The sequence below is a fragment of the Barbatula barbatula genome, assembly GCF_947034865.1.
Source record: "Barbatula barbatula genome assembly, chromosome: 6".
Classification (NCBI taxonomy): domain Eukaryota; kingdom Metazoa; phylum Chordata; class Actinopteri; order Cypriniformes; family Nemacheilidae; genus Barbatula; species Barbatula barbatula.
The window spans coordinates 19742111-19760475 of NC_136765.1; the positions used below are offsets into that span (position 1 = coordinate 19742111).

Sequence of the window (18365 nt, forward strand, 5' to 3'; positions counted from 1 at the left end):
CTCACTAGGAACACGAACAGAAACCAGTTCCAGGAAACATTTTTGGACACGTCTCTTTGTTTAGGCATTTTGCTTTAAATAGACATAAGAGATACACATTTTTGTAAAAAGGGCTCAAAGATTAAATACCGTTGTTGTTGAATGCCGAAGCAGCTTTTCTGACCACTAGTGGAAAATAAAGCATATTGTGCAAGTTCTCTTTTTTTTAATGATTGAAATAAGCAACAGCGACTTTCTAGGTTGTAACATATTTACCTGTCAACCCTGAGAAAAACATGCATTGATACATTTTTACATTTGTAACTTTGCCCAAAAGTTATATCTGGTTTTCCATTTCTTTTATTTCTTTTTAATACGTACATTTGTGCCTTTTAAAAAAAATACTTTATGATGTTTTCATATTTCCAAATAAACTTCATATGGCCATTTGTTTTTTATAAAATATGTTGGCCAATTAAAAAAAACATGCATTAAACAATAATTCAAATAGATTAACGAAAAGAAAAAATATTTAGACAGAAAGCTTTAAACGTGAGTTGATTTACCAAACACTGAACATTTCATCTCTAAATGAGAGGAAGGGATAATTCATTTGTCATCCATTGTGAATCAATGTCTGCATTTTTAAAACCGATTTTCTTCTTATTTTCCTTTCCCCCTCTTTTTCAATCTGTTCTTAGCCTCATTTGGCCTAATCCACTGAGTGGATGTTGGTTGGTGGTAAAGCAGAGGGCCATGGGGACAGGCGCTCTCCAGTGCTTATGGTGCATCTAATAGATTATGGGTAATGGCACTCAGCGGAGAAAATGAGTTGAATGTGCAGGACATGTCTACCTCTATACGGGCGGGCTGTAACTGGTTTGTTGAATTTTAAACCAGGTGATAAAATCCCAGATGTGAGATCGCTCTTGACCAATGTAATAATTGAAAATGATCAAGAAGCAATGTCGCCTAATGGTTAGAGCGTTGGGCTTGTGATCAGAAGGTTGCCAGTTCTAATCTCAGTGCCAGCAGGTCATGACTGAAGGGCCCTTGAGCAAGGCACCGTACCCCTGATTGCTCTGCAGTAATGTTCCACTGTATAAAACTACTTGTAAGTTGCTTTGGAAAAAAGCGTCTGCCAAATGAATAAATGTAAATGTAAATGTAAGAAAGGTTGATGTGAGCCATATGAACGGTTTTATTTAAAAAGGTCGATATTTACTTGCACTGCTTTTGCTGGCTCTTTCAACCTAGGGGAAATGGATGTCCGTCGAGTTCTGCTTCTGTAACAGATTGGTGACAGATTGGGAACCGCACTGACAGGGGTCAAGAACTTGCGGGGCTGTCCCACTCCTCAAGGTTAGTTATTGCATGTTAGCACATGACATCTGCCGTTCAGCGACAAACGCCAAAGGACATTTCATCAAAAGCTATACACGTTCCCCTAATTAACGGAGTGAATGTGGAATATGTTCATTCCTTAAGATTTCATTTTCTAGACAATTCATTTCTAAAAGTTATTCTCACCTCTGACCCCAGACATGTGATCAATTTGCAATTAATTGAGAAACAGATCTGCTAGCCTCTTATCATGAGAGTTGGCGAAATGACACTTTTTCCTCAAATATTGTGACCTAACAGATACAGACAGCTTATAGGTATCGCCACTACCCTGGTGAGTGTTGAACCAATCATGTGGTTGTGAGGAAGTTGGTAATCCATCTGAAAGATTGCTCTTTCCTTTTCCCTTTACCAAGATATGAACTTGACACATGTTATTATTTTGGAGATGATTGAACGCTTTTAATAATCCCTGTGTCAGATTTAATATCGCAACTGTTATAAGAATTTAAGGCAGATTTTGTTTTCATTGTTTTTTTGTAATACTCTTATGATTTCTCATATCACTTTCAGAAAAGTGCTCTGCAGTTAAAGCTAAACTCCTCCTGTCTTCCCCTTGAGGACTGGAGGGTAAGAGACTGGATTTATTGTTATGACAAAAATAATGCATGCACATTTTTAAATAAACATCTGTCTGTTTGTTTTCTCTAAAAGTACCAGTTGACTTTGGCTATACGGAGTACGTTGGGGCTTTCGCTCTCTGTGGGGAAGTTGGTTGGTTGTCTGGACAGCAGAATGTGTCACTGATCAAGGCTCCACGAGTCCCCATCTTATAATTGACTTGATGATTCCTTTCTAATTAGCACACTTGAGGAAGTGGGGAAAGAGAATTGAAAGAAAGAGTAAGACTGAAAAAAGGGGGAGAGAGAGGGAAAAAGAAAAAGAGAGTGATTACTGTCTAATAAATTAAATGACAGGGCTGTGATTATGGGAATGGTGTCTTTGTTAACTAGATTAACTAAACATGATGCACATAACTCAGTATGGGGCTTTCACTTAACCGGTAGCTAAGGTATCCAACTTATCCGAGGTGTCTTGTTTGTCTATTCTGCTTTTATTCCCCTGCTAATATTATTTCCTAATATGGAAATATTCACACATTCTTTAATCAACGTTCTGATGTGTCGATATTTTTGTGCTGTATCAAAAAGACTGTCCGTTGTATTGCTTAAAAGAAGCCTATAACTTGTTTTCTATGCAGTATTTGAGGTCTGAAGAAATTCCAAAACAAATGAAGAAATTCATTTGTTTCTCCAATTTCACAGAATCAAATAAAAATTATAATTTTAACTAAACACCTATCTACAGTATAAATATTAAATTCAGAAAGTGCGAATTACCTTTTGTAATCATAGTTATGTTTCTTAAAGCTATAATGAGAATACAAAGTAGCTTTAACTTGGTTATTCATTCCAAATTCTACTATTGTGAGTTATTATATACGGGTGTCATTTATTTGCTGTGTGAAAGAAGACTTTCTAATGAAGTAGAACTAATGAAATAGTGTCCTGCATATCAATAAAGCATAAGCAATTTTGTTGAATGTGACAAAAAACTTGAATGGTTGACCATTTTTACCATGAACATTATGAGAATTAATCTTATCGCTTTGAAAAGCGAGATGTGCTATGATTGGCCAGTTAACCTATGCGTAGTGTTTGGTCTAATACTGCAAGCGTGTGAGGGAAATGTACACCTCTTACCATATTTCGAGCATCAGTTCCAAAGCAATTGTACGTCCACCTTTCTTGTATATACATTTGGGCGGTCTTAGTCAAATCATACCACGAACTGACGTAGATTTGTGGGGGTGTGGTTACACGAGGCGTTTCGGGCAGGTCTGGGTGAGCATTCGCTTTTAGACAGAATGCATCTTTTGTTCCGTCACTTTTGTTTTTTGCAATTTTACGTGTCCAGTACATACATGGGCAACTTGTAACACACCAAAGCCTTATGAACCCTTTAACTTTGGAGAAAATTGGACAAAACTTTTGCAAACATTCACAGAATTTTTGCTTTTCTTTTAAATTACTCAAACTTTAGTGCCTAGATCTAGACTTTGCATAGCACGTGTCTACAATTAGGGTAACGTTGATTATATACTGTATTTTGACGCGTGGCGTGGCCTCATTTCGGGTGTGAGATTACAATATAAGGCTGTAAGAAGACCAGACTCCAGACCTGCAGACCTCAGAGATCATTAATGGCCTTGACTAATTTACAAAACTTTAATCCCACGACTACCCGTTGTTTACATGTCTGAATTAGGTTAATCTACAAGGATGGCTATTTGCATAAATGTGCATTTTTGAATAATTAGTGGGCCAGAGGCGGTGAAGGGGACGTGAGTGGCGGGGGTGACGCGTGGCCAGACTATTGTTGCCCCCATATCTAGCATAAACAATGGACCATCTAAACAATTAAAAACAAACTCAGGCCTGGTGTTTATAGGGCATTGTGAAGATGACCCAGGAGGACATAATCACTGTCTGGGTGTAGAATTATAGCAATTACTGCTATCGTTTACAATGTTCCCTGCAAACAATATCCAAATTATGAAACAGTTCCTTTCCCATCTGCCGAATTGCCTTGTCTGCAAGTAAAACGCTTTTGTTGAATTCTCATTTATTAAATTAAATTATAAATAATCTTGCTATGTGTCATGATATATTTAAAATGACAAACCCTTTTTGTGGCATGCAAAATAGGCAACAATTTGTTCTTTACATACTTGCACACGATATGCTGAAAAGCAGCTGCGCAAAGATGTGCATAATCTGCAGCACAGGTGCACAAAAATATATTTTAGAAGTCCTCCCAAGGGGCCGATTCACAGATCTAACTGACTGGCCAATTTTTCTCTTCTTCTGGATGTAACTGATCAGATGACCCCTGATATTCCTTATGTCTCTGTGTGTATTTGTGTGTGTTATGTGTGTGTGTGCAGGGTTTTTAATTAACCCGCCTCTCTGAGTCCCAGGTGGGCCCTTCCATGCTTTTGTACTTATTCTCCAGAGAGAGAAAACCGCGTCCCAACGCCTCACACGCTCTCTGCAGCACACTTCTTTACACAATGGATCTATTTGCGTGTGTGTGCTTGATTTATCTTTTTGCCTTTATTACTCTCAGAGGTCTGAAACAGATTCTAAAGATCTAACCCATGTTTTGTCAGTAAGAGGAAACACATTTAATTCTGATTATCAAGTCATTCTGTCCCCCCAAAATACTGTTTGATTGGCATCAGGGTTCTGTTGGTGTATAATTGTTAATCAAATACAGCATTGTATATAAAAATACTAAAAAGAAAAAGCATTAAAGAAACGGTTCACCCCTAAATACTATTTTTGTCATGAATTACTCACTCTCGATACAAATCTGTATACATTCCATTGTTCAGATAAACTGTGAAAGATATTTGGTAGAACGCTTGTAACCAAACAGTTCTAGCAAGAAAATAGCTTTAAAAATGTGTTCTGTTGAACACAAAAGAAGATATTTTGTAGAATACAGGAAAGCAAACAATTCTGGGGCACTTTTGACATTTTTCCAACTATGGCAGTCAATGGTGGCCAAGAAGAATATATTCTTCCAAATATATTTTTCTATGGTCATCAGAACAAAGACAATTATAAAGTTTTGTAGCAACTCAAGGGTGAGTAAATGGAGACAACATTTTTATTTTTGGGGGAACTGATAATCTAAAGAAAGAACTTTACAAGTCAAGAAGAGCTTTATCTCTTTCAAAAGAAGCATATGTTTTTGGGAATGAAAATAAAGCAAGCATTCATAATGAGGATTGTAAAGCAACAAAAGACAAAACAATTTCTAAAACAGAGAAAATGAATTACTAAATCTCATAGATTTTTATATCCACTGCAGATAAGCTAGCCGGTGGAGCTAAGAATACCAAAAACCTAATCTCAACATAAAAATTATTTACCACTGGTGGATGAATAGTTCTCTGCTGTAATTACAATCCATGGCATTAATGTAGCATACGTTCCAAAAACCATCTTACAGCTTACAACATATTACCCTGTCAAAACGCAAATCATTGCTTTCAGCAGGTTACGAATTTTGTGCACAAATGCTTGTTAAGCCTGTTCTCCTCTAATACAGCAAAATGATTATCTGGCTGCTCTCCCTTTGCATTGAAAGCACCCGAATGGACATCTGCATCCGTTTTTCATTGTTGTTATTATATAAAAGATTTTATAGTGTTAAGATGAGGGCATTTCATTTTGCTTACAATCAATATGTTTCATTTTGTTGCGACAAATGGGTTACAGCTTGTTTCTAGATGAAGGTTACACTGTAAAATAAATTATGTAAACTAGAAAAACAGAAATATATACTTTTTCCAGTAAAATTATAGGATATAAGGACATTTATGAAATAGTTTTCCCCATTTTTATGTAAACGTGTTGTCTTTTTTAGTAATGTTACTTATTTTGATTGCATTTAAAAAGATACATTGAAAATCTGTAAACATTATAAGACAAACGGACAGCAGCTGACCTTGGCTATATCTATATTGCTATAAAGTACATTTCTAATAGGCTTCTAAGTAATCAAGTTATCTCACATGACGGGATCTAAAAGCAACAAGTAATAGCATCAGAAAGTAGTTGGTTTGATGACTAGGACAGTTTAAGTAGCGTTGTGTCATGTGTTTGATGATTAAATGAGATCAGTCAGAATCTCTAAAGATGGGTAAAACATCTTTCACAGACAAGGCGTAAATCTAGTCCCAGACTAAAATGAATTTGTGACCTGTCTTAACTGAATATAACTTGGCCAGAAATATCTTAAAATATATCATTGGCATTGTTTTGTCTCGAGATGCACACCAGTAATATGCTTCTAGGGAATTTTTTTAAAGACGACATAAATATCTTTTAAGGTAACTTAACTAAGGCATAGTCCTGGCTTAAGATAAAATGTGTCCGTGAAACCGGGCCCTGGAGATTTAAGAACCCAGATGTTTGCACAACAAAGACCTCTGACTCAAACACACACACACACACACCTATACCCAAGAAACAGGGATCTGTAACATGCTAAATATTGTAAATAAACACAAAATTGTACATATAGCTTTCCCGTGGCTCAGTGGTTAGAGCATGGCGCTAACAACCCAAGGTCATGGGCATGCAATGTAAGTCGGAAAGTGTCTGCCAAATGCGTAAATGCATAAATGTTAATATATGTACTATGTTTCATACAGCAGTAGTTTGTTCTCATATCACATTAAATATAGTGTAAGTATCAAATCTGTTAAATCACATCTCCAATTCTGCTGGCAGCCAATAGGCTGTTTGTCATAGGTGGGTGTTGTTGGGCCCTGCGTGTGCGGGATCCTGCTCAGAATTAGGGCACGTGGCATGTCTATTAGTCAAACAAGCTCCATGTGCTGCGCGCCACGGCCAGGGGAAATTAGAGCAAAGAGCGATTTTTTGACGTTAGGGTCTTTAAGAGATTAATAATCTTGGCGGCGCAGAATCGGATGGAAATCTTCTCTGGAAAATAATGAGCGGAGAAACATTTACTGATTAGATTAATCCCGGATTATCCTATCTGATGACACCATGAAACCCAGTCTTGTAATCTGGCCCTTAATATAACATAATTTATTTCCTCGTTTTACACCAAACGTTGTTTTAAGTGTGTTGTTCCCTTGAGTTACTTTGCAGCGTGAATTGTTTTACTGTTTGTTTGAATTGCGCTTCATTACGTCTACCTAATGAAAAAATCTGATCCAGTATGCATACACAAACGCTCCGATTTTTTTCACCTCCAAAAATGAGCCAATTCATATTTTTTCGATTTTTTAAAGTCTACAGAAATTGTTTATTTTAATGGTTTAAGTTGTTTATTTTTTGGGATCATCATCCCTGCATGTTAAGTTTCAACCTGTTTTTGGACACACCATGAATGTATTTAAATTGCCTACAAAATAAATTATAAATAAATGGATTTATTTTTAATGTGTTAAAATGTGCATAAAATGTGTTTCTTTTTTTGCTGCTGTTGGAATAATGTGAGTGAAATATAAATTACAACAATGACAATACTAAAATGTATAGTATAATTGTGAAATTGTTAGTATTTTAATTATCATTATGTTCTTGTTTTTATCATCTATCAGCTCTAATTGTCCACCGATCTCTCCCCCTTCTGTCGTGTCATCACAGTTTTAGTTAACGTTATGTTACATTAGATTTTATGAGGATTATTTCAGAACAGCTATTTTAGCTGTGGTGGACACAGTCCCTAAAAGCAGATTTCAGAGTCGAGCTCTTATATGACAGATTAATGTAGTAAACGAATTTAATGGACTTCGTTTAATTATTTTGAGTAAGACGATTTTCCTAATTGCTTCTTTTTAGATCAGACTGTTTGAGATGATAAGCGTTTTTGCTTTCTTTTGTTAAAACGCTTGTTGTTTACTTTACTCCATCTCGACCGGCAACATTAGCCTACAGTAAATTTGACCTTATTTAAGAAACTCGATTTTTATTTATTACTTAAACGGATAAAATAAATCAGATTTTGTAATCACGTCAGAACAATTGCGTTATTTTATACCAATATCTGTGCGGACAGGAAATGTATTTGGTTGTCGGATTACTAGCTCTAATTACGATAAGAGACTTCCCCAACTTTATTCTTGACTGAGTGAAAGTGTGAGGACACTTATCAATCAAGTTGCTTTAAAAAAATGACGGCCAGCATCAAATTTCGTTAAAAAAATGCATGTAGTAGTTGATTGCCAAAAGGTAGCCACCAGATCTAATCTTATAGATTTTATGACTATAAAAACAAATGTTATCATTTAGATTTATCAAAGAATGCCTTTATTTAAATTTACAAAAAAATATAAAATGCCATTTTTAATTTTGCATCAGAGTATTTTATTTATTCAAACAAATAGCGTCCTCGCCTTTTGGAAAATATGAAAAAATGTTGTTCCTGCAATTTGCGTTTTAAGAACATTTTCACGATTTTACAATTTTTACATTTTGTTATTTAATTTCTTTCTTAAACCATATTAAGAAATGCATTTAGTTCCATCTAGTATATTGTAGAAATATCATTTATTAGATTGATAGGTGTAAATAATATAAACGGTGCAGATTTCCCGTTGCGCACTAAACCGTACAGGCTGTATTATGTGTATCAAAAGTGACCTCAGTGCAATCGATAAATAGGGCTTTTTTTACTTTCTTTATTTCCTAGGATTCGAACCAAAGACCTTGCGTTGCTGGTGCATACATGAAATCTAGAGAGGAAAAATACATTTATATACTTCAACAGGATTTCTCGTTGACATTTCAATAACTGACTCTGAGGACTGTTATGGTAAAATCTTCCATATAGGAAAAAAACTACTTAGGACCAATTCAGATAGAAGAGGAAAATCCTTATCGGATTAAAAGGAAAATTGGTGGCAATTAATCCTTTGTGATTGAAAAAGGGAAACGCCTCTCTTGATAGACACATCTACAGTTAAATCTGATTGGACGACGCAGTGATCCGCTGGATTGGACAGAGAAATAAATTGTCCCGCCAGAGCTCTTAACCGCCCCACCAGTCTGACCTCAGCAAAGAGAAAGTGACTAACAAACAGCCATCATGACGGGAAGAGACGAGGCAACAGATGAAAAACCTAAATTAAAACTTTATCCTTCGTTTGGAATCGAAAAGTCACGTCTTAACGGTTCTGGATTTAGGTCTAAAGGGTTTGCCATTACAGATCTACTCGGTCTGGAGTCGGAACTTCAGCCCCATCAGTCCGCTCCAGGAGCAGGTGCCAATGGAGAAGCGCAGAGCGCGGGAGTTGGAGGATTTTCTTTCTCTGGAGGCTCATTACCACTCGGGTTGGGTTTTCTGTGCAGTTTAGCGGCACAGCAACCTCCCGGGGCACCGTGTTTTCTCCCGAGCCATATCCCGCTTCTGCATTCGAGGACAGAGAGCCACTTTATGCAGAATTTGGAGCACCAGCGGGACGCATATTCTGGTAAACATCATTGAACTGTATATTGGCTATATTTGAATGGGACTGTTGATCGAGTTTAAGAGCTGTTCACGGGTGCTGGTGCTGAAATGCTCCCTGCGTTCCGTTTCCTAAAAAGGAATGAAAACAATTTTTTATTTTGTATTAATGAAATATTTTTTATTAACGCAATAACGCAACTAAATGAATATTTATATGAAATGTATAAATGTTACATGATAAAACGTTTATTTTTATTTTTATATTTAGATATGTCTGCAAAATTTGACCTTAATTTGATGAAGGAATGCCTTTAGACATTACGTGTCTTCACAGTTTCCGTCTGTCAACTAGTATTTTTTATATTAACAGAAAATTACATTTCATTACAGATGACGAATGTCTTTCTGGGGATCGCAATGATGGGAAAAACTCAGGGAATTCCCAAAAGAGGAAAAAAAGAAGGCACAGGTATACTCGCCAATCATGTGATGTTATATCAAATATTTAATTTTGTAAGAATTTGGGGGTTATTTCAACTGTTCATGGGTTGTTTATCAACTGTGTTTGTCTCATTTCGACTTTCAGAACAGTGTTCACTTCACATCAGCTTGAGGAGCTAGAGAAAGCCTTCCACGAAGCGCACTATCCAGATGTTTACGCACGAGAAATGCTGGCTATGAAGACAGAACTGCCAGAGGACAGAATACAGGTAGGACTCATAAAAAAAAAATATTTCTCATCTCTCTGTCCGGTAGCTAACCTTCAGGTTTGCATTTGGACAGGTGTGGTTCCAAAACCGCCGCGCCAAGTGGAGGAAAAGGGAGAAGTGCTGGGGTCGCAGCAGCGTCATGGCTGAATACGGGCTTTATGGTGCCATGGTCCGTCACTCTATTCCCCTTCCAGAATTCATCATAAACTCCGCCAAAAATGGGATGATGGGCTCGTGCGCTCCCTGGCTGCTAGGTGAGCCAGCAGGTGGTTTTCTTATTAAATACTCGAAGACTCAAATATGTATTCGATCACTTGGATACATAGCTGAGGTGTCTTGTCAAATGTTTGTCTGGTCTTGTCCGTGATGTTGTTTAACTACAGGATTCAAAATAGAAATTAAACCACAGTTCTCTAAACATATAAATAGATGTGGATATGATAGCGTAGACCTAAGACCAGTTTATTTATATATAGCCTATCTTTTTTCTCAGGTATGCACAAAAAAACTCTGGAAATCACGAAAAAAGGCTCCGGCACACCTGACTCGACACGTTCCGATTCGTATTCAGAGGAACACAAAGAGAAAGACAGCGACGCCACATGGTCGAAAGGAGGGAATGGCGCAGACGACTCTGAAGACATGGCGATGGATTTGTCCAGCACTTCGAAACAAGAGAGCAAATGCACTTTGAAAAGCTCAACACCTCACACAGAACCCAGCAGTGAATCTGAAAACGAGAGTTAATAATGCACATTGTGAATGTGGACAGTTTCCATGAGCACACTGAGACAAAAAGGACTATCAGTTTATAAAACCGGTCTCTTCATATCCAACACTGGTTTTGTCTCTCAGTGTTCTTGTGTCATCATTATACGTTCTTGTTGTTATAATTATTTAAATACTGTTTTATTGAGATATCTTAAGGTGTAAAAAGGATTTATGTAAAAAGTGTAAAATAAATGTTGGTTTAATGGGCATACAATTAATTTAAAATCAGTTTCCCTATTCCACCTGTATTCAAATATTTCTTTCTTTTTCTTTTTGGTTGAAAATTCACAGTCACTGGTGATCACTTGTTAACCACCATTGTGAATGTCTAATACATCTCCATTGTCATGACATGTGGAACAGAAATATCTGCCATTCTGTCTATAGGAGAGGTTTAACGTATTCTAGCACTTTACCTACTCTGGTGATGAATGTTTTCCAATGATCAACATCTTCAACAGAACAATATGATGCCAGCAAATTGAATACATATCATGATAAAAATAAATATTTTATGCTTTTGATTCAATGTTTCTTTTATTTGTCGCGATTGAAATAAAGCTAAAGTAATAGCTATTAGAGACAGGATTTCTAAAACTAACGGCCCGTCACGTCTCTGGTCAAAGAGCAAAGTGCAAACTACATTCTAAGATCATTTTATTATTGAGTATCTACGCCATTAAGGGTATCTACGCGGAGAGATGGCATGCTGTAAAGATGTTACTCACCCATATGATCTGTACCATCTGGAGACATGTTGAGGGGCATTCAAGCCAAAATAACCCTGACAACAAATAGCAAGGTTAAAAAGCACTTAGTCAGACATCCAATATTCAGTTGTTAAATGTAAAGGGTTGGGTTTATAAGAATAGTTAATTTTAAAATAGACACATTTTACAGAAAACAAATTAAAACAGGGGGGGGGGGATTTGGGGGCTGGTGTTATTTGGTAATGGACATATAAATAATTTTATATATTTAATCGTTGTTTAACTGTCATCTCAATAATATGATATTAGGGAAGTAATTGTTTTGTTAGGGGTTTAAAGAGAGATAGAAAAACAGACTATCAGAGGAGAGGGGCTGGATTAAAAACACTTCAGCCTGAGACTAATTCAGAACCTGGGAATTAAATCTTATATTATCAATCACTGCTGTTCCCAATAATATTTTTGTGCCAACTGCCCGTAACAAAATAACAATTATAGATGATGGGTTCATTTTATGTGCAGGTTTAGGGAAGATAATCCTGCCTATTGTAGGAAATGTCCATTAATGCAAAACACAATTAAATATCCTGATTTTAGGGCATACCAAAGAACAGTTATATAAATCCCCGTAGGTGTAAACACTCAAACAAGCATAAAAAACAAGGCGGCTTAACACACTGGCCTGGTGCGATTTGGGATAGATGGAGTGCTTTCTTTTCTCTGAAAATGGCATTACTGGTTCTTCTGCAATGTAAAAACCTGTCAATCTGTCGATAAAACATATGCTAAAGCATGGCTAGAAACATATTTTATGCAATTTGAAACTTAAAATAACCTTATTGTGTATTGTCTTTGTCTTATGCAAATGACATCGACTAATAGTATCAGCCTTTCAAAGCAAAGCACAGATTACATGCCACAACATACTTAGAAAATCAAACTAGAAAAAATATCCCAGCTCAACATCTGTTCTGGCTGGATGGACTTAAATCTCAGCCAGGAATAACTGTGCAAATTAGCCATGTTTGTTGTACTTTCTGGAACATCTGTGCGTGTGCGATAGAGAAAGTAATGCTGAAGCGATCGGGAGAGGCATAAGCTATGGTGATTGTTTATAATAATGATGAAGAGAAAACATCATGTGCTTTGCTAATTTATAAGCATCTTAACAGTGCAGAGAGCTACTAACATACAGCTGTACACTTGGCAGACACCAGTGCTTTGGCAAGCCCTCTCAAATCCCATATCGACAAACAAAGCTGATTTGGTTCAGTGTTTTCTAATAAAGTGGACAAGGCTGCATGATGCAAGACTGCATTGTTAAGGCACAGACTCTAATGGTGTCTTTACACAGACTGTAAAGTGTTTTGTGGTTTTGCAAATAAATGGTTTACACTTGTGTACACATTCTTTAAAAAATAATACTATTTGAAATGAAATTGGCAGGATATTACACAAAACACACAAATAAACAAACAAGGTGACTATTTTCATTAAGTAAACATGTGACTCATGCAACAGCACAGGATAGATTTAGTAATGCTCTCTGATATGTTGTTTATTGGGATTAGCTCTAATTTGCGATTAGCGTTTAGAACATCTGCAACCTGCATCAAAAATGAATTACTGTAATCCCTCACAACCCATCCAATAAACAGGAGTTGCATTATTTATTTATTTTTACATTTTCCTTATTTAACATTTCATTATAATAATAATAATTAATTTTTCATTTCAAAAATTTGAGTTCTAGATAAAAAAGGGATTCAAAACTTTTTGTAATGATCATGAGCACATTTCAAGATAGCATGTCAATCACCATTGCCAAAAACTGCTATGAGCGGATAGGGTTAGGTTTAAAGGCATACAAATACGAGATGCGTACTCATGTTAAACCCAGTTTTGACAACCTTAGTTGAGTGCAATATCAGAGTCAACCATCAAAACAGTGCATTTTGAAGTAATGACCAGGGCCAGACGGAATCTGCGGACTTTTTTTGTTAATTCTGCGCAGATTTTTTTCCTTAATCTGCGGAATTCTGCGGAATAGTTTTTATATTGTTTGAAATGTGTTATAAATTGAAAAAAGTTTTTTAAATAAATGTTTTAAAAGATTTGAGAGAATGGGCCTTTAAACTTTACAAAATAAAAGCATTTACAAATCAGCTGTCAATTAAACCTAAATAAAAACGTTATGAACATGTTTTATAAACACCATTATTGAATATAGACCTACTTGTTAATTTAAAATATACATTTAACATGCAGAATGACATGTTTTTATAATGATGATCATGTAAACGCTGTTCACAGCTTTAAACTATGACGATCTCAGTCGTGTTTTTGACTACTTTAATGGATCTTTCAGTGATACTGTTTCAGCACATGAGATGAAGAAGAAAGGAATTAATGTGGAAAAAAACATAAGCACTTTAAACAAACGTATTCGCTCATTGCATTGTTGTGTGTGAGTTTGCTGCGTCTGATTACGCAGCGCTTCTTAAACCCAAGTATGTGTAGGCTAAGCTTGCTTTTATCAACAAAAACACGTGATGCAATACAAACACGACAACCATATCGTGTGGACATTTATATAGACAGGCTGCTTAATGAGTGGTCTTTACTTTTGCTTTGCGTGAGGTAAAATTCGCTTGTTCTGTAGCCTACTTTAGAAACGATCACGATCTATAAGATTCGCTTGAGAAGTAGACTGTGGATGTCTTTGGAATCGATCACGCCATAAAATCGTCAGATTGCAATACTAAACAGCAGAGTACTTGATGCGTACTCAATACTTTTCCCATGCGCGGAGTTTGCGGGGGGCAGGGGGAGCATTGCCCCCCCTGGCGGCTGAAACGGGTAATTGCATTGTTTCAACAAAAAAAATAATTGCATTCTTTAAAAAATTATATATTATAAATATCTTAAATAAAACAAAACAACTAAATGGTGGTAGGTAATACATCTGATTTCATATACTCCTTTAGTAAAAAAAAATTCAGGGCTCTGGGTCATGTGACAAGTAACGTAAGTCCAGCGATTCTCAGCTAGCTATGGACAAAAATATGGACATAAGGAGATTTTGTATCTATGCATACTGTAGCCTCTCAAATGGCGTATTTTTATTTTTTCCCCTTGTCTCAAAATGTTTTAAATGTTTCATGAAGTACAACAAAATGCGAAATATAACTTGTTTTTTAATCGCTCTCATTGCCACAATGTGTTTTGAAAAAAGGAAAGAAAAACTTTAAAAATCTTTTCGTTTTGGTTGAAGATAATATTTTAACAAAAGTGGTCCGCATTTTATTGTGTTGATCCCAATTGTGTCCGAAGATGCGATGCAAAGTCAAGTGGCTTACCTGTTTACTAATAGAATGATTGTATTGTTGTACTGTTTTTTCTTCTTCTTTGGGTTAAAAATAAATATATGTGTTTATTTAGCATGTTTGTTGTGTCCATACGTGTTAGTGCTGTGTTCCCCAATTGATAGCCCAGGTCCCAGCTGCTACAATGATTTTTTTTTTTGCCCCCCTGGCTCGAATGTCAAACTCCGCCTATGACTTTTCCGCGGATTCCGTCTGGCCCTGGTAATGACTGATAGGGCCATAATGGAGGATAAGGACTTTTATTTTGAAGTAAGACTTCTTCATGTCAGCAGCGTCATTGTTGTTGCCTTCACATAGTCAGGCAGAAAAGAGAAGCGCAGATCTGATGGCTTTGAAAAGAATCCAGAAGGTAAAAAGATGCATTTTTAAAAGAGTAAATGTTTAAAAAGCATATCGTCTTAACACAGATCCAACAGATTTGCGCATATCGGCATATTTAATAAGATCCCGTCCCAAATTACCATCAAAAGTCAAGGGTGTAAGAATTTATGTTTTTCGGCCATCTGAAAAGAGCTGGATGTCGAGAACAAAGCGAACTCCGTTTAATCATAAAGTCACAATAATACTTGATCTACAGTATTTTTGTATGTTTGCCATTGCATTGATTTATCGGCCAAGACCGTGTGTGCATTACCAGCAATAATGTAATTGTCTTATGTAGACAACACAAATAGTCAAACATTCTGCTGTCCTGTCTCTCAATGATTTTGAGTCCTCCAATCTATGAAACTCGTGTAATAAATTACGCTGTTAATGTTTTGGTGACAAAAAGACGTTTAGAAGGTTTTAGAGGTTCTTCAAAACGACTAAGAAAACATGTGGATCACAGGATTTGGACAGTAAAAATGTGTGTAGATTGATTTGTAATGGTCTTTGATTACAATGGGATATTTGTTACTATTATCGTAAATGTATTTTATAGCATAAAGAGTTATTTGATGTCTGTAGGAGCTACAGGATTTGCAACGGGATCCACCCTCGCAATGCTCAGCTGGACCACTTGGAGAAGATTGTGAGTGTGTTTTATAACTATAAACTCTGTGAAATTATGGCATTTAATGCTGTGACATATTGGACACACTGGTCTTTTATACTAACTTGTGTTTGCCCTTTTAGTGTTTCACTGGCAGGCAACAATAATGGGTCCAGTAAGTATGCGGAAAAATGTCATGTTCGTATATGTTTTATAAATGAACGCAATAGCTTCTGTCACAGCCTCGCTATGTTTTTATCTTCCTGTAGGGTGATAGTCCATATCAAGGAGGGGTTTTCTTCCTCACAATACATTTCCCAACAGATTATCCCTTCAAACCACCAAAGGTGAGTGGATCTGTTCGAACCAGCCCCAGGTGATGTCAACTCAAGAAGATGTTTTTTTTATGATTCATAACACTGTTTTGGATTCTTGACAGGTTGCCTTCACAACAAAAATCTACCACCCAAATATTAACAGTAATGGAAGCATCTGTCTGGATATTCTCAGATCCCAGTGGTCACCTGCCCTCACTGTATCCAAAGGTTAGTATGTATGCAGTATATACACATCACTGCAATGATGACATGATCAAAGGCTAAAATTCCATATGTTCTTTCTACGCTGACAACTTCTGTCAGTTGTAGGAGAAAGTCTCAATTGCTAGAGCTACAGATGCCAATACACTGGATATTGACCACACCGAGTATATAGATCATATTTCATTACTTGCAAAATGACAGCGACAGCGCGTGCATTCAGGCCTGAAGACTGGATTTGAAAATCATGTGATCTAAGTCTTTGAGCCGGGCACAGCAATATAATGGTCATATGTCTTAGAGAGCTTAAAAAAGGCAATTTAAAGGGGTCCATCGAGAATTTTGAGTAAAAGAAAGCTTGACGCTGATTTACTGGCCCATCTTGCAGATCTAAGATTGCATTGAGTGCTGATGTTGCAAAGTCAGTGTTTAATCAGATTAATTTGTTTCTACACAAGTAAACAATATAATTATTTCCTGGTGTTGTTTTTCAGTTTTATTGTCCATATGCTCACTTCTTTGTGACCCAAATCCAGATGACCCCTTAGTTCCAGATATCGCACACATCTACAAATCAGACAAAGATAAGTAAGTAATCTTAAGTGTGTGTCTCCATTCTGATTTTGTACAGTTAGGTCCCTGAATATTTGGACAACGGCACATTCTTTTGTTATTTTAGCTGTGTAACAAAATGTATGCAAATTACGTTTTTATAATGGTTCTTTAATATGTAGCTCCCCCCTTTTGCAAGGGACCAGAAATAATTGGACGGTTGAATTACAATATTTTTAAACTATTGTCTGTTTCACTTGCATGGAGATCTCCCCAAACCCCATGATGTGGTTTCACAGCAACAGCTTCCAAATGCAAACACCACACGTAGAATCATTCCAGACCTTAAGTATACTTCATTTATGAAGAAACTATATAATGAAAACCCTTCAACTAATCTGGATGTGAATACACTCCAAATAAAAGTGAGAGTGTGGACTTTAAGACAATATCCATTATTAAACTGTTACTAATTCATTTTAGTACACCGCTAAAACAGCCAAAAATGTGCCTCTGTCCAAATAGTTATGGACCTAACTGTATTTGCCTCTTACCATTCATTTCTAATAATCTGCCAAATAGTGGAATCCATATTTAAGATTGTTAAATATAATTTGGTGATTGTTTTTGAAGTGTGAATGAATGTGTTTGGTTTTGTCTTTTAGGTATAACAGAATGGCAAGAGAATGGACTCAGAAGTATGCAATGTAACTGGATGGCAAGATTTTGAAATTGTTGCACATGGACGATATTACTGCACACAACTCTTTGACACCTGAAAAGAGACTGAAGAAGTTTACCAACAGAAGAACCTCTTGCGCACACACACACACACACACACACGTAAATACACTTATGTACAACTTAAGATCTTTGTTCAGGAGGCCAAGTTTTCCTGTTCACAGTGGTATCCTGGAAAAAGCTACCTATCAGTTAACGCATAACAAAACGTTATTTTAATATTCTTTTTAGTAAATTTTATTGTATAGAAATAATAAACATTACTGAATCCTTTTTATTGTTTTTGCATTAAAAGATGCTATGAAAAGGTTTCCCTTGTTTCTTTTAATGGGCTTAGCAAATTCTATGTGTGTTTATGAGATGGGGAGGTCCGTGAGGGTTTGAACATTTGTAGTCTTGCACACACATTATTGTTTAAATCTATAAAAACACATTGGGCCTGGTTCCACAGACAAGGTTTAGCTGAAACCATGCTTTTGTACAATAAGGATATTAAAGACATCCCTTATCAAAATGCCTTAGAAGAAAACATTATTTGTGAATCTTTAGACGAAACAATGGCACTGATATATTATACGATATGTGAGGGGTTGTTTTCAGAT

General features: G+C 36.3%; 2 protein-coding genes across 3 annotated transcripts; both read left to right on the forward strand.

Annotated features, from left to right (window-relative positions):
• Nucleotides 1-8969: 8969 nt before the first annotated feature.
• vsx1 (visual system homeobox 1 homolog, chx10-like) lies at nucleotides 8970-11385 on the forward strand. 2 transcript variants are annotated; one of them, XM_079458781.1, is made up of 5 exons: nucleotides 8970-9403; nucleotides 9772-9850; nucleotides 9968-10091; nucleotides 10165-10357; nucleotides 10585-11385. In XM_079458781.1, exons 1-5 carry the CDS (start codon nucleotides 9019-9021, stop codon nucleotides 10836-10838), a joined length of 1035 nt encoding a protein of 344 aa, XP_079314907.1. In that variant the 5' UTR covers nucleotides 8970-9018; the 3' UTR covers nucleotides 10839-11385. The 2 variants fall into 2 exon arrangements, with proteins under 2 accessions (XP_079314907.1, XP_079314908.1); XM_079458782.1 differs by having other exon boundaries at nucleotides 10165-10345.
• Nucleotides 11386-15222: 3837 nt separating this feature from the next.
• Nucleotides 15223-18167, forward strand: ube2d1a (ubiquitin-conjugating enzyme E2D 1a). The gene is made up of 7 exons (XM_079459496.1): nucleotides 15223-15307; nucleotides 15907-15970; nucleotides 16075-16106; nucleotides 16201-16278; nucleotides 16371-16476; nucleotides 16965-17058; nucleotides 17688-18167. The coding sequence occupies exons 1-7, from the start codon at nucleotides 15284-15286 to the stop codon at nucleotides 17731-17733; spliced, it is 444 nt and encodes a 147-aa protein (XP_079315622.1). The 5' UTR covers nucleotides 15223-15283; the 3' UTR covers nucleotides 17734-18167.
• The last annotated feature ends 198 nt before the right edge of the window (nucleotides 18168-18365 follow it).

What these genes read in the sequence shown, in the direction of transcription:
- ube2d1a (XM_079459496.1), top strand. Translation starts at nt 15,284, where the DNA reads ATGGCTTTGAAAAGAATCCAGAAG. An exon ending in TGGACCACTTGGAGAAGATT is followed by an intron (nt 15,971 to 16,074) that starts GTGAGTGTGTTT and finishes TTGCCCTTTTAG; the next exon opens with TGTTTCACTGGCAGGCAACA. An exon ending in ATCCCTTCAAACCACCAAAG is followed by an intron (nt 16,279 to 16,370) that starts GTGAGTGGATCT and finishes GATTCTTGACAG; the next exon opens with GTTGCCTTCACAACAAAAAT.
- vsx1 (XM_079458781.1), top strand. Translation starts at nt 9,019, where the DNA reads ATGACGGGAAGAGACGAGGCAACAGATGAAAAACCTAAATTAAAACTT. An exon ending in TGCCAGAGGACAGAATACAG is followed by an intron (nt 10,092 to 10,164) that starts GTAGGACTCATA and finishes GCATTTGGACAG; the next exon opens with GTGTGGTTCCAAAACCGCCG. An exon ending in GCTGCTAGGTGAGCCAGCAG is followed by an intron (nt 10,358 to 10,584) that starts GTGGTTTTCTTA and finishes CTTTTTTCTCAG; the next exon opens with GTATGCACAAAAAAACTCTG.